Source organism: Salmo salar, chromosome 22, assembly GCF_965601325.2.
Source record: "Salmo salar chromosome 22, fSalSal1, whole genome shotgun sequence".
Classification (NCBI taxonomy): domain Eukaryota; kingdom Metazoa; phylum Chordata; class Actinopteri; order Salmoniformes; family Salmonidae; genus Salmo; species Salmo salar.
In genome coordinates this window covers 13,704,478-13,716,370 of record NC_138312.1, presented here as the reverse complement: position 1 = coordinate 13,716,370, position 11,893 = coordinate 13,704,478, and the positions used below count along the sequence as shown (strand labels likewise).

The following is an 11,893-nucleotide window of genomic DNA, read 5'->3' as shown; positions in this document are numbered from 1 at the left end:
GTATGTCTCTTGGAAGTGGGGGGTTTGCTATTGGGATGATATTCATTAGCTAAACAATGCTATTCATGGGAATTATTTCCCCACTTGGCAGTTATGGATAGGGAGTGATTGACTTGGGCAGGAGCTCACTGGAGCTGAGTACCAGCATCTAAAATGTTCAACTACTTGAGCTCCTGTTCCACTTATAGAATATTAGTTCAAAAGTATTGTGGTGCTCCTGTACTTAAATGTAAAAAGTACCGGCACCCAAAATGGGTACAGGCACCTGTTTCAGTCCAAGTCAACTCCTCCTATCCACAGTGCTTAAAACAAAGTCCCTATTAATGTCCTTGGGATGGTGTGCCATATATATATATATATATATATATATATATATATATATATATATAAACTACAGTGGTGTGCAGTAAAGGATGCTGTGTGAAAGACAGAAATACCTATGCTCGGCCAAGCAAACTAGCTACATCATATTCCTCTCTGTACTGCTAGCTACATTATTGCTGTGACTCATGTGCAAGGTGAGCTGACCAACCGTTTCCGTTCTTTCGGACCAGAGTCACAGTGTGTACTTATTGTTTGTGGTCTGTGGCTAGCTAGCTAGACATATTGGCTATATTTGACAAAACACTACCGTAACGTTAACGCAAAGGAGGGAGGAATCCAAGTGAGCACTGAATCCTGGATAGAAGTCACGTCGCTAAAAGAAGAAATATGTTTCTGTAAATGCTGTCACTATAAATGGTTAGCTGGCAGATTGAGCTAGCTAACGTAAAGCTAGTTTAGCTTGCTAGCTAACAGTTTATTATGCGGGCGAAGTTTAGCTAACAGCTAGTGAACTGTAGGGATAGCTAGCTATCTTTGGTTGATAACGTTAGCAGTTTGAAAGCTCTACTAAATATATTTGCAATATTTATCAAACTTAGCTAACTGCAGTGAACAGTGTTAGCTAGAAAGCTACTTGACGTTAGCCATCTAGGGCAACCTCGTTTGCCAACGTAGTTAGCTAAGTTACCTTTTGGAGCTAGCTAGGTAACCTATCTATTTAGCTTGCTTAGTAGCTAGATATTGTTTGCAACGTTTGGTCAGTGTGGTAGCATTATTAGGCTAGCTAAAGCAACAGTACCAATGGCTTCTTGCTTTCAGATCCAAACCAGTAGAAAACTGACTGGTTGGCCAGCTCATATAATCGTTGCCTAGGAGTTTTCTGTGACAAGGGATAATGTCCCACCACTGAAGATGGGAGGCAGTGGATCCAAGGTGAAAGGTGCTTGGCCATTTCCTGGTTCGGGAGCTGGAGGGGATTCCGGCAGTGAGGGGCAAGAAGATCACTCTGTTGCCCGACTCAAAGGGACCAGAAAAGCAACCCCATTTATTTTCACAAGGAGGAGGTAATAATGTGTGCTAAATGCAATAATATGTACGCCTAGTGGTTAGAGCGTTGGACTAGTAACCGAAAGGTTGCTAGATCGAATCCCCGAGCCGACAAGGTAAAAATATGTCGTTCAGCCCCTGAACAAGGCAGTTAACCCACTGTTCCTAGGCCGTCATTGAAAATAAGAATTTGCTCTTAACTGACTTGCCTAGTTAAATAAAGTTAAAATATATATTTGTGTGTGTATATATATATGTATATATAATATATATGTATATATAATATACCACGCTTTCCATTCCGCTCATTTTTTATTTGTGTTGATAGCTCTCTCTACTATGATGAGGATGGGGACCTGGCTCATGAGTTCTATGAAGAGACTGTAGTGACAAAGAATGGCCGGAAGAGGTCCAAGCTGAAGAGGATTCAGAAGAACCTCATACCTCAGGTGAGCTGATTGGATGTACGCTTGTGAAAGTCTCCGACTGACAGTGTTGGAAATGTTTCCAGTTACCCATGGGTGTTGTTTATAATTAATAGAGTGGATATTGTTATCTGTTTGCAGGGAATTGTGAAGCTAAACCACCCCCGGATCCATGTAGATTTTCCTGTCATCCTCTTTGAGGTGTGAATCCCACTGGGGGGGGGGGGGGTGGTCCAACGTGGAAAATGACACATGTCAGTCTGACCATCACTACAACCGCTCCATCCTGAACGCTAGTGTTCCTCTGAGAAAATGGGTGGGATGTCTGACTACACTCAGAAGCTGTGGACGGACCACCAGAGCTATGTTGCAGACAAAAAGAAAGGGGAGGAGGAGTAGATAGAGTTAAACGTTCTGCCTTCTGTGATGTAGAGAAGTGTGTGTGTGTGAAAGAAAGGTAGCAAGATCAGGGGAAGGTTTAGGAATTCCCGCTGTACTGTATATGTTGACCATTTTCATGTTGTAATGTTATCATATCTAAGTCTGCCTCTATGATTGGAGGCCAGACCTGCACTAGTCAACTTTTTTAATGTAAAAAAATAATAATAATACAAAAGCTGTCTGAGTTGGAAATACTTGAATAAATGGTTTACCAGGCTGAAAGACTATATTGAGGCATTCCCCTTTATTATCCAGTCCACATATGTTTCACATTCTGATGAAGAGTGTTGTTCCATAACAATGTGGTCAGAGTAATGAGGTTTTCATGACTCAGACTAACATCATTTACTGGTCCATTCAAAAGCCTTTTTCCATTTGTAGTTATCACAATCCTGGGAAGCTGTTGTTGGTGAATCATGTTTTTCTGCTGTACCTCAGTTTTATCACCAGGGTGCAATGCTCTTGTACATGTGGGTCTTTTTTGTTTGACCCAAAAAACGTTAAGAGAATCAATCATCAATGTTGCCAATTTACTTTGAATCATTATGACATGACTTATGACATATCTAGTTTTTTATGATCCAGTAATTTATTTTTAGACATATTTTGAAGGTCCGGTGACAATGTTCCAATGGTAATCCATTAGTACAGTATCTAATGGTCCACGAGCATGATTATATGGTCAGTTTCAGTGTTGTTTTATTGCTCTCCAATAGCATACGGTAGGCAACAGGCATGTCTGGTCCCTGTAATTGTGTGGGATGTGTTTTGGTGTGTTTCTGGGCTAGAGGTCAGACACTTTTTATTTCCTCCTTGCTTCCTTTGTTCTGCTGAGCGACTTCATCTGAAGATAAGTTACTCTAAAATGGGTGAGGCTTGTATATGACCATAAATGCATAAGGCATGTTTTTGTGTTTAAGCTTCACCGATGGAGTAAGCGTGCATAACAATATAGGTAAGTATTAGAGCAGAATAGAGAACTGTAAGTATTGTACAATGTGTGATGGAAAAAGGTGTGTGAGGGTGTATATATGGGTGTGGATGTATATATGTACATATAACATGCGCTGTTACATCATTACATTTTATTTAACCAGGAAGTCCTATTAAGTTCAGAAGAACGCTTTCCCAAGTGAGACCTTGATCTGGCACACTTTGGACTGCTATAGGCAGTTTGTGTAAAGTATGTGAATGAATGGGTTTCTTTGAGTAAAAATAGATTTTCATGCATCTCGGAGATTAAATATCATTTTATAAAGCAATTTCTCACGATCTGCAATTCAAATTGTAGCCTGTGTGGGTTAGATACAATTAATCAGTACAGCCCTATGGTCCCTCTTCTAAAGTGATTGTGATTGAGGTGATAGTGTGTGTGTCCAGTTCCCCACATTGTTATCGTTTCCTAGTGGTGCATGAAGGTTGATGATGTAATGTCCAAGAGATATGGGTCAAAGGGAAGCACACAAGATGGAGGGAAACCACATATCTCTTCCCTCACTCTGTCTGAATCACCCAGCTTCGCACAGCCCTCGATTTGCACGTGTCTCGAAGCTGGGGGAGTGAAAATTATTGACGGTGTAGAGGGCGAATTAGACCCACAGCCACTTCGAACAAGGGTGCAGGATTCAGAGCGAAGTACTATCCCAACACGCACTGCGATATGTTTGGAATTTGCACAATTTCATACAAAAGAATGGAGAGGCATGCCTAATTATATGACACGTGCATTTGTTTATGTCTGATGTCGAGACTTGACAAATGTAACATGAAATACCTCCCAAATTAAATGTTTAAGAGTTACTGTGGTTTATATATTGTAAAACGACAGGGGGATTTGTTCGTTTGAATTTCATGCTCGTTTTATTATTTAAAGGTTACAAAATTTTGAATAGTTCGCCTAATTTCATTTTGTGCTAGAGAATCAGTGTACCATTTAAACCAATGTGAAATATATTTTCAATAACCAAAAATATTGTATTTTTAGCTGTCTGAAGCTGGTGTAAAAAACTGAAGTGGAAGACGCAAGAACGAAACGTAACAAATGGGAAGCATAGAATAGATCTACCACTTCTTAGATTGCTTTCAATGAGAATTACAGATCTATAATTCACATATCTCACATATTGCAGCTTTAAAAGTGGAACATGAATTGTATCATTCATGTCAGGAATGTATCCCAAAGTTGATGGGCTTATTGATCCCATCTCCACTCTCTAGAAGTCACCTTCGGAATTTTGTTAGCAACATCTGACAATGGAGGGCCCCCCGAGTGATTTGGCAGGGACGAGGTGGTGGCTTGGAATTCACAATCTCTGTCTCATTCAGACACACGCAGGTGAGTCAGCAGAGCTCGGAGAACAAACAGCAGAACAGAGTCAACTGAGTGACCCTCACAGGATGAGGCCTCACTTCCAGGGATTTTTGTGTATTATGTGCTCTCAGATCCTCCACATCACATGCACCCTCTAGCTTATGTTTTGTTGGCCTTTGCTTCTAACTATTCATTTCAAAGCTTTCAACCACAGCATGCTCTGAGTCTATCCATGACGTTGGCAACATGACAACATGTGGTACTTGTTTGGGTCATTGCGCCAGTGCCAATAGCTGCCATCATGTACCTCGAGCAGTGAAGTCTGCATGCCAGATGCCTTTGTCTGGACAGAGTTGAAATGGTACTGGTCCTAGATATACCATGCTTACATGGAGTTAAACTATAGGCTATTTGTTAACACTTGACATTATGGTTGAGCCTACTTAAAATTATTTATAAAAGGGTTTTAAGGGGTTTCAACTGTTAATTATTAGTTTATAGATAGGCATATAACTGTTGAATACATATTTATAAACTAACACATTGGTTGAAATGTTGTGCTTGTCATTTAACTGCTTGCAAAAAATTGCGTAATAATCGGGACTACAGAAAACAAGACAACGTTCAATTATATTGTTATTTTATTTTTAGGATGGGCATGTCATGGCATGCTCATGTCGATAGGCAACCCCCCACACCTCTCTGATTCAGAGGGGTTGGGTTAAATGCAGAAGACACATTTCAGTTGAATGCATTCAGTTGTACAACTGACTAGGTATCCCCTTTCCTTGCCCAGTATGTATGTTGCCTCTATGCTGTCAGCGGCTCCTAAATCTAGATATTGCAACATTCATCTGTTTTCAATGACTAGTAGCAAACTTTTTGGACTGACTCATTCTAAGTGTATAACTGACAAATTAAACAAACTACTGTATATTCAGTTAAAACAGAAAAGAAACAACATTTTAAATATTTAGTCTATAGCCGAAGGTTCACAATGATTTTGGTGTAATACAAGATTGAGAACCACTTTGACGCGCCTACAAAGTGCCGTTTATTTTGCCACTCCCCCCTCTTTTATGTTGAATGGAACATCCTGAACTAGTCCCGACTCGCACTTGGGAGGATTTTTTTTATAATTAACCCACTAGGGTAGGAATAGACGTTGGGTGCAACTGAACTGACACCAGTACAGGGGGTACGGTACATTCACTGTCGGTTCAGGTTGTAAAGTACAGTAATAATACATTCCAGTGACAAATGAAGTACCAGTGTTTTTACCTATTGTTGCAGGGATCACTTAACCAGCTAGTTATTGGGAGAAGTTTGTTTCAATCACCTTTCTCCATCTTGAAAGACAAACGTGGCTTAATTGGAATATAGGGGTCTCTAGTATTTGGGTATGCTTCCTCATTCTGCGGTACAAGGTAAGATATGTTTTTCTATTTCCTTTTCCACGAATGAAAACTTACTCATGGGCAAAAGGTGGGTGTTATACACACACATCAAACGTGTAAGGTTGTGTTTCCCCACTAAACTCATTACTTTCAGTAGCCTATAACTTGAACTCAATATTAAGCTGATCATCTTCATGAGAAGTGGTATTGTTTCCAGGCTTGTCATATAGAGTAGGATGCTTGATCTTAATGCATTTTTCATAGAGGCTTTCACGCTGGACTGTTCACAATTTATTATATACCTTCTTCGTTCATAAACCAATGTCTGGAACCTGTTTGGTGAAAGTGAGCCCGCCCTATATTGATACTTTTCTGGGCATAGAGGTGTAGTACCAGAGTAATTAAAGTTACTGTCATATCTGAATCTATTGATTAGAAATCTAAATATTAATGTTGATGCTCGCTTAATTCTCTTTACAGGACAGGAGAGCAGAGAGTAAAAATACATTAATTCACCACAAAAGTCATGTTGTACTGGACTGTACTGCCTGATCGGAAAGTATTGCTGTTGGTGACACTTCTATGGGACTACCTCTGTGCTGAGGAACTGAAGCCCACGAGATGGCCACTGTATCTCCAAAAGCCTCTGGTCCTGGCCTGGAATGCTCCGACCGAGGACTGCAGCCCGCGGCACGGTATTCACTTTCAGCTGGAGCAGTTCCAGATTGTGGCGTCGCCCAGCAAGGGCTTTGTCCGCCAGAACCTCACCATATTTTACAAGGACCGCTTGGGGTTGTACCCTTATTATAATGAGCATGATGGTACTGTCATGAACGGTGGGCTCCCGCAGGTTGCCAGTCTCACTCAGCACCTGGAGAAGATGCCGGAGGGAATTCAGTATTACATACGCGAAGCAGGGGCCAAGGGACTGGCAGTTATTGACTGGGAGGAGTGGCGACCACTGTGGATCCGCAACTGGGACGTCAAGAATGTGTACCGCAACCAGTCAAGGCAGCTGGTGGCCCAGAAGAACCCAGCCTGGCCCGCAGAGCGTGTGGCTAAGGTAGCCCAGCAGGAGTTTGAGATGTCAGCCCGGAAGTTCATGCTGGAGACCCTGAGGCTGGCCAAGAGCCTGCGGCCCAACCAGCTGTGGGGGTTCTACTTGTTCCCAGACTGCTACAACCATGACTACAGGAACACTCTGGAGAACTACACGGGCCGCTGCCCTGACGTGGAGGTGGCCCGGAATGAAATGCTCAAATGGCTGTGGATGGAGAGCACAGCCCTCTTCCCTTCGGTTTACATGGGCACGGTTCTGCGCTCTTCGCCCTCGGGGCGCCGGTTTGTCCGGAACCGGGTGAAGGAGGGGATGCGTCTGGCATCAGGGGGAGACGGGCTGGCACGTCCTGTCTTTGTGTACGCCCGGCCCACCTATGCCAACGTATTGGAGCTGTTGACAGAGGTGAAGAGATGTTTCTCTGACCGTCACATAGTACTAACCAGGAGAACTTATAGACCTTTTGACAGTGGTGTAAAGTACTTAAGTGAAAATACTTTAAAGTACTACTTAAGTAGTTTTTTGGGGTATCTGTACTTTACCTTGCTATTTACATTTTTGACAACTTCTACTTTCACTTCACTACATTCCTGAAGAAAATATTGTACTTTTTACTTCGTACATTTTCTCTGACAACCCAAAGTACAGGAAAATTGTGAAATTCATGCACTTATCAAGAGAACAGGTGGTCATTCCTACTGCCTATGGTCATGCGGACTCACTAAACACAAATGCATCTTTTGTAAACAATGTGTGAGTATTGGAGTGTGCCCCTGGCTATCCGTCCATTTTTAAAACAAGAAAATGGTGCAAAGAAGTCTGGGAGTTGTAAGAATAATTGATGTGAAAGATATCTAGACTATAAACCTACCCTAATACAATCTTCATCAAGATATGAATGATAATTTCAATTCACTTAATGTTTTGAGATTTCTATGAATTATTTTTAGTTGAATAATGCTCCATATCAGAGTGCAATAATCTCTGTTTAATCAATGGGTGTGTTTTATAACCACTATTTTTTTCTGTGTGTGTGTGTGTGTGTGTGTGTTGATAGACCCTGATTCACAGATCAAGCTCTCTCTACCCATGACCATGACCCTCTGTCCTTATCTGTGGCTGCAGCCCTTTCCTGCTCTAACAGCACATATCCCAAATACTCCCTCTCTTTTGTTTGTATATGTGTGAGCAGGATGGGTGTTGGTCATGTTACTCACTAACACCCCATAGTGCATTTCCTTACGAGGGCGTGAGCAGATAAGAGGTGTTCACATACACAAAGTCACACACAACAATTGAACAACACTGAACAATTGTACATGGTGTCATTTTGGTTGTATTTTCATTGGCCGATTTGTGCTGACTGTGCACTCTGTGCTTTGTGATGAATCTGTACGTCTTCTTTGGTCAAGATTTTGAGTGATTCTCCCTGCAGACGGACCTGGTCTCCACCATCGGGGAGAGTGTGGCTCTTGGGGCTGCAGGCATCATCCTCTGGGGAGACCACGCTTATGCAAGCAGCAAGGCAAGTGTCCGCGCAATTACACAGTCTCATAAAATCACAACAAATCACATGTGATCACTGAATGACCAACTCACAGGACCTCACTGCACGTCACGGAGTCATAGTCAGTCACGTCACACTCATTCATTCACTTGATTACCAGTTGTGTTTTTGTAGCAGCCCCTCTTCATATCCCATTTCTTATTATGATTTGAAAGTGTTTGTAGTGGATCTTAAGCTTAGTTTAAATTGGGGAGACGCAGGAACGACATTGACGTAAATCTACCTTTAAAGAGCAACTGCCCCAAAAAAACGACTTCTCATTTAGAAAACAGTCTATGTGGCATCGATATGAGTCAGAAACATTTATTCCACTGTCGAAATTGACTACAAAGGCTAAATAGGATAATTTTGGTCATAAAGTCAGTCTCGTCCAAAACAGTTTTGTGAGACTTGTGGTCATGACTGCATCACAACGTAAATTAAGGTTGGGTTTGTTTCAATCCTGCCCACAGCTGGTGGTACATAAGTAATCATCAATTTGGAGTGCAGCTGCATGCGACCAGATCGTAATGCCCGTGGTTAATTTGGGTTGACTTTGGATATCCCTATGGGGCTAGTTAGGAACCATTGGTAAATTACACAATTTACATGGGACAATATGTAAAAATTCCAGTAGGTCCAAATTTCAATAACTTAAGAACCTCAAACAACTATAAATTGAAGAAATTCATATTCAGATATTGAAAGCATTTCATGAGAAAACTAAAAGGTGTGCAACATGAAAATATTGCCTCATTTATATTGTCTCAAATATTGTCCCTAGCTAGCTCCGGAGATAGGCTATCCAAAGTCAAACCATAATTGCCACGGTTGCACACCAGCTGGCTGAAGCTAATTGGCTAAATAATTGGGCTAACTCTTCCCACCTGCGAACACACACAAGAGACACCCACATCAAACCACACCCCGAAACCAACTCACATTTGAATTCAGTCATTTCTTAATGAACTAAATCTGAAACGAGACCAAAACAGGAAGTTCAGCCACCCTTTAAACTCTCTCTCTCTCTCTGTGTGTGTGTGTCTCTCCAGGCCAGTTGCTCTAGTCTAAATGAGTACCTGCGGGGTCCGCTGGGCCGGTACCTGCTCAACGTTACCACGGCAGCAGAGTTGTGCAGCCAGACGCTGTGCGATTCCCTTGGACGCTGCCTGCGTAAACACCCTGATACTGATGCCTACCTGCACCTCAGCACCCGCTCCCACAGAATAGAGCCCCTGGCAAATGGAAAACTCAAGGTTCAAGGTCAGCTTGGGGAAGACGACATATTGGGCTTTCAGAGGGAGTTCCAGTGCCAGTGCTATAGTGGCTACCAGGGAGAGGGCTGTGGCCAGAGAGACCCCCAACGACAACGAAGTGTCGCAGCTCCAATCATGGCTTCATGGGTGCACTGTTTTCTCCTGCTACTCATCACACTCCTGCTCTGAGTGCAAACAGTACATACACAGGCATACAGCTACATTCAAATAACTGAACGTGTACTGGTATACACATGACATTATCTACACACATGTGCAAACATTATATAAATACACTTTGGGGCAAATGTATTCACTGTGGTCCAGATTGCTGTAAGGTTGGTGGATCTATGTGGAACACAGAGTTATGTGGTTGTTTGTGTGTTGATTTTTTTCCCCCATACATTGGAGGGCTCGCTGGAAATAACTTTGTTTACATTGATCTCTTTCTCAGTCTCCTTCCCACAATATATCTCTCTCAACCCCCCCTCTTTCAAGGTGTCATTTTCTCATGATCCCAAAGTTGATGTTTTTGTATGGAAATGTGTGTTGTTTTCAAGATGTGCTTCTGATGTGTGTACGGTTTTGTGTTATGTGTGAGCCAAAATGGGGCCGATGCACTTGATTCTTGGAATAGCACAAAATAGTTCTTATCACCTGACATTTTTATCTTTAGGTTTCAATATTTATGTTAATGTATTTTCACGTTTGTTAAAAAGCTTTTGTAATTTTATGGCAAAACAAGACTACTATTTTCGCTCCAAAATTGTGCGTCTCTCTTACTGTGTACAATGTTTCAATCACTCAAAATAAATCAAAGCTGTAATTAAGTGATACTGCCAGAGAAGCCGGTGTTTGGAGGATATATTGGCACAGGTGTTGTTTCATCAAGGGCCTGCAAACCGTGCCAATATAGCCTCCAAACACCAGCTTCGAGCGCATTATCACTTTTATACAACGGGTTACCAACATATTCAAATATACAAACATATTCAAATAATGATTGACATATTTTAATTAAAAACGTTATTTTGATGAATTTATTCATACTATTTCATCCTTCCACGAGATATAGTCCCGACACAAATCTACGGTTGCTTCCCAAGCCGCCTGGTCGTTCGTTCTTTCTGGCATCGTTCTTATCCCTTGCTTGCCAGCTAGCCAACTTTGTCAAACAGTGTAGCCAGAATATCAGCAAAGTGGCTGCATTTACGTTTGTTAAAGCTGTTTTCTAATGATTGTTGGGGGGATACATCCATAGCAATGAACTAATTATGTGCGATTTCGCCTAGCATAGAACATTTGCTCTCTCACCAGGCCACTGTTCAGAAGAGATAGCCAACTACACAGCTAACACAATCACGATAAACTGAAGCTGGAATGACAGCAAACAAGCTGTATTTCCTGTTTTTCTATTGACATTTCTTTGTATATATCCATAAAAATGATGCTGATTCATGATTTCGACTGGCTGAGAAAAGCTGCCAGCCTGTCTTGTCTCGTCCCGACTATCGACACGTTAATTACCATAGGACAGATGGAGATCGAATTTCACTAATGTTGCAAATGTCGGAGAGACCGACAGCAAGGTTACTACAAATCTCTGTTGTTGAAAACCAAATGCTAGTGTGAAGGAAATGGGAGATAATGTGTAGATGTAGACCTAGTATGTAAATTGCCTGGCTGAGTTGATAAGACAGTGGATTGCGCAGTGAGATGGAACAAATAGACATTTCAACATCATAGATTTAGCCTGTGGTAACTTGTCGAATAGACACTGGCTGGAATGTGGTTTTAACCAATCAGCATCCAGGATTAGACCCATCGGTTGTATAACATCACCCAATACTATCTTTCACAGTACAGTGTCCACAAATGGATTTGTCAGTGTGATGATCACTTGTGTATCAGTGTTTATCTTAATTATACAACTGTCTCTCCTTGGTTCCTGATGGAGTCAACGATCACAATGTACACATAGTGGCAGTGGGCCGAGAATTTTGAGAGTGGCTGCTTTTAAGAGGTTTGTCTGGCACAAAATGTTTCTTAAAGGACTACCCCTTCCCCCCATATAATTGTTGGGTGCTGC

At 41.7% G+C, this 11,893-nt stretch overlaps 2 protein-coding genes across 5 annotated transcripts; both read left to right on the top strand.

The window, feature by feature from the left end:
* The first annotated feature begins 411 nt into the window (after positions 1-411).
* On the top strand, positions 412-2,464 carry LOC106582796 (tumor suppressor candidate 2). 4 transcript variants are annotated; one of them, XM_082967383.1, is made up of 4 exons: positions 412-518; positions 1,144-1,388; positions 1,700-1,820; positions 1,938-2,464. In XM_082967383.1, exons 2-4 carry the CDS (start codon positions 1,237-1,239, stop codon positions 2,001-2,003), a joined length of 339 nt encoding a protein of 112 aa, XP_082823509.1. In that variant the 5' UTR covers positions 412-518; positions 1,144-1,236; the 3' UTR covers positions 2,004-2,464. The 4 variants fall into 4 exon arrangements, with proteins under 4 accessions (XP_082823509.1, XP_082823508.1, XP_014021703.3 ...); XM_082967382.1 differs by lacking the exon at positions 412-518 and adding an exon at positions 540-664; XM_014166228.3 differs by lacking the exon at positions 412-518 and adding an exon at positions 540-719.
* A 3,244-nt stretch (positions 2,465-5,708) lies between these two features.
* Positions 5,709-10,570, top strand: LOC106582795 (hyaluronidase-2). The gene is made up of 4 exons (XM_014166226.3): positions 5,709-5,975; positions 6,426-7,407; positions 8,438-8,527; positions 9,601-10,570. The coding sequence occupies exons 2-4, from the start codon at positions 6,472-6,474 to the stop codon at positions 9,991-9,993; spliced, it is 1,419 nt and encodes a 472-aa protein (XP_014021701.1). The 5' UTR covers positions 5,709-5,975; positions 6,426-6,471; the 3' UTR covers positions 9,994-10,570.
* Positions 10,571-11,893: the final 1,323 nt, after the last annotated feature.

Bases quoted from the DNA above. Each gene is read 5' to 3' on its own strand.
- LOC106582795 (XM_014166226.3), top strand. From the start codon at position 6,472: ATGTTGTACTGGACTGTACTGCCTGATCGGAAAGTATTGCTGTTGGTG. The intron at 7,408-8,437 runs GTGAAGAGATGT...TTCTCCCTGCAG, and splicing joins TATTGGAGCTGTTGACAGAG to ACGGACCTGGTCTCCACCAT. The intron at 8,528-9,600 runs GCAAGTGTCCGC...GTGTCTCTCCAG, and splicing joins ACGCTTATGCAAGCAGCAAG to GCCAGTTGCTCTAGTCTAAA.
- LOC106582796 (XM_082967383.1), top strand. From the start codon at position 1,237: ATGGGAGGCAGTGGATCCAAGGTGAAAGGTGCTTGGCCATTTCCTGGT. The intron at 1,389-1,699 runs GTAATAATGTGT...TTGTGTTGATAG, and splicing joins TTTATTTTCACAAGGAGGAG to CTCTCTCTACTATGATGAGG. The intron at 1,821-1,937 runs GTGAGCTGATTG...ATCTGTTTGCAG, and splicing joins AGAAGAACCTCATACCTCAG to GGAATTGTGAAGCTAAACCA.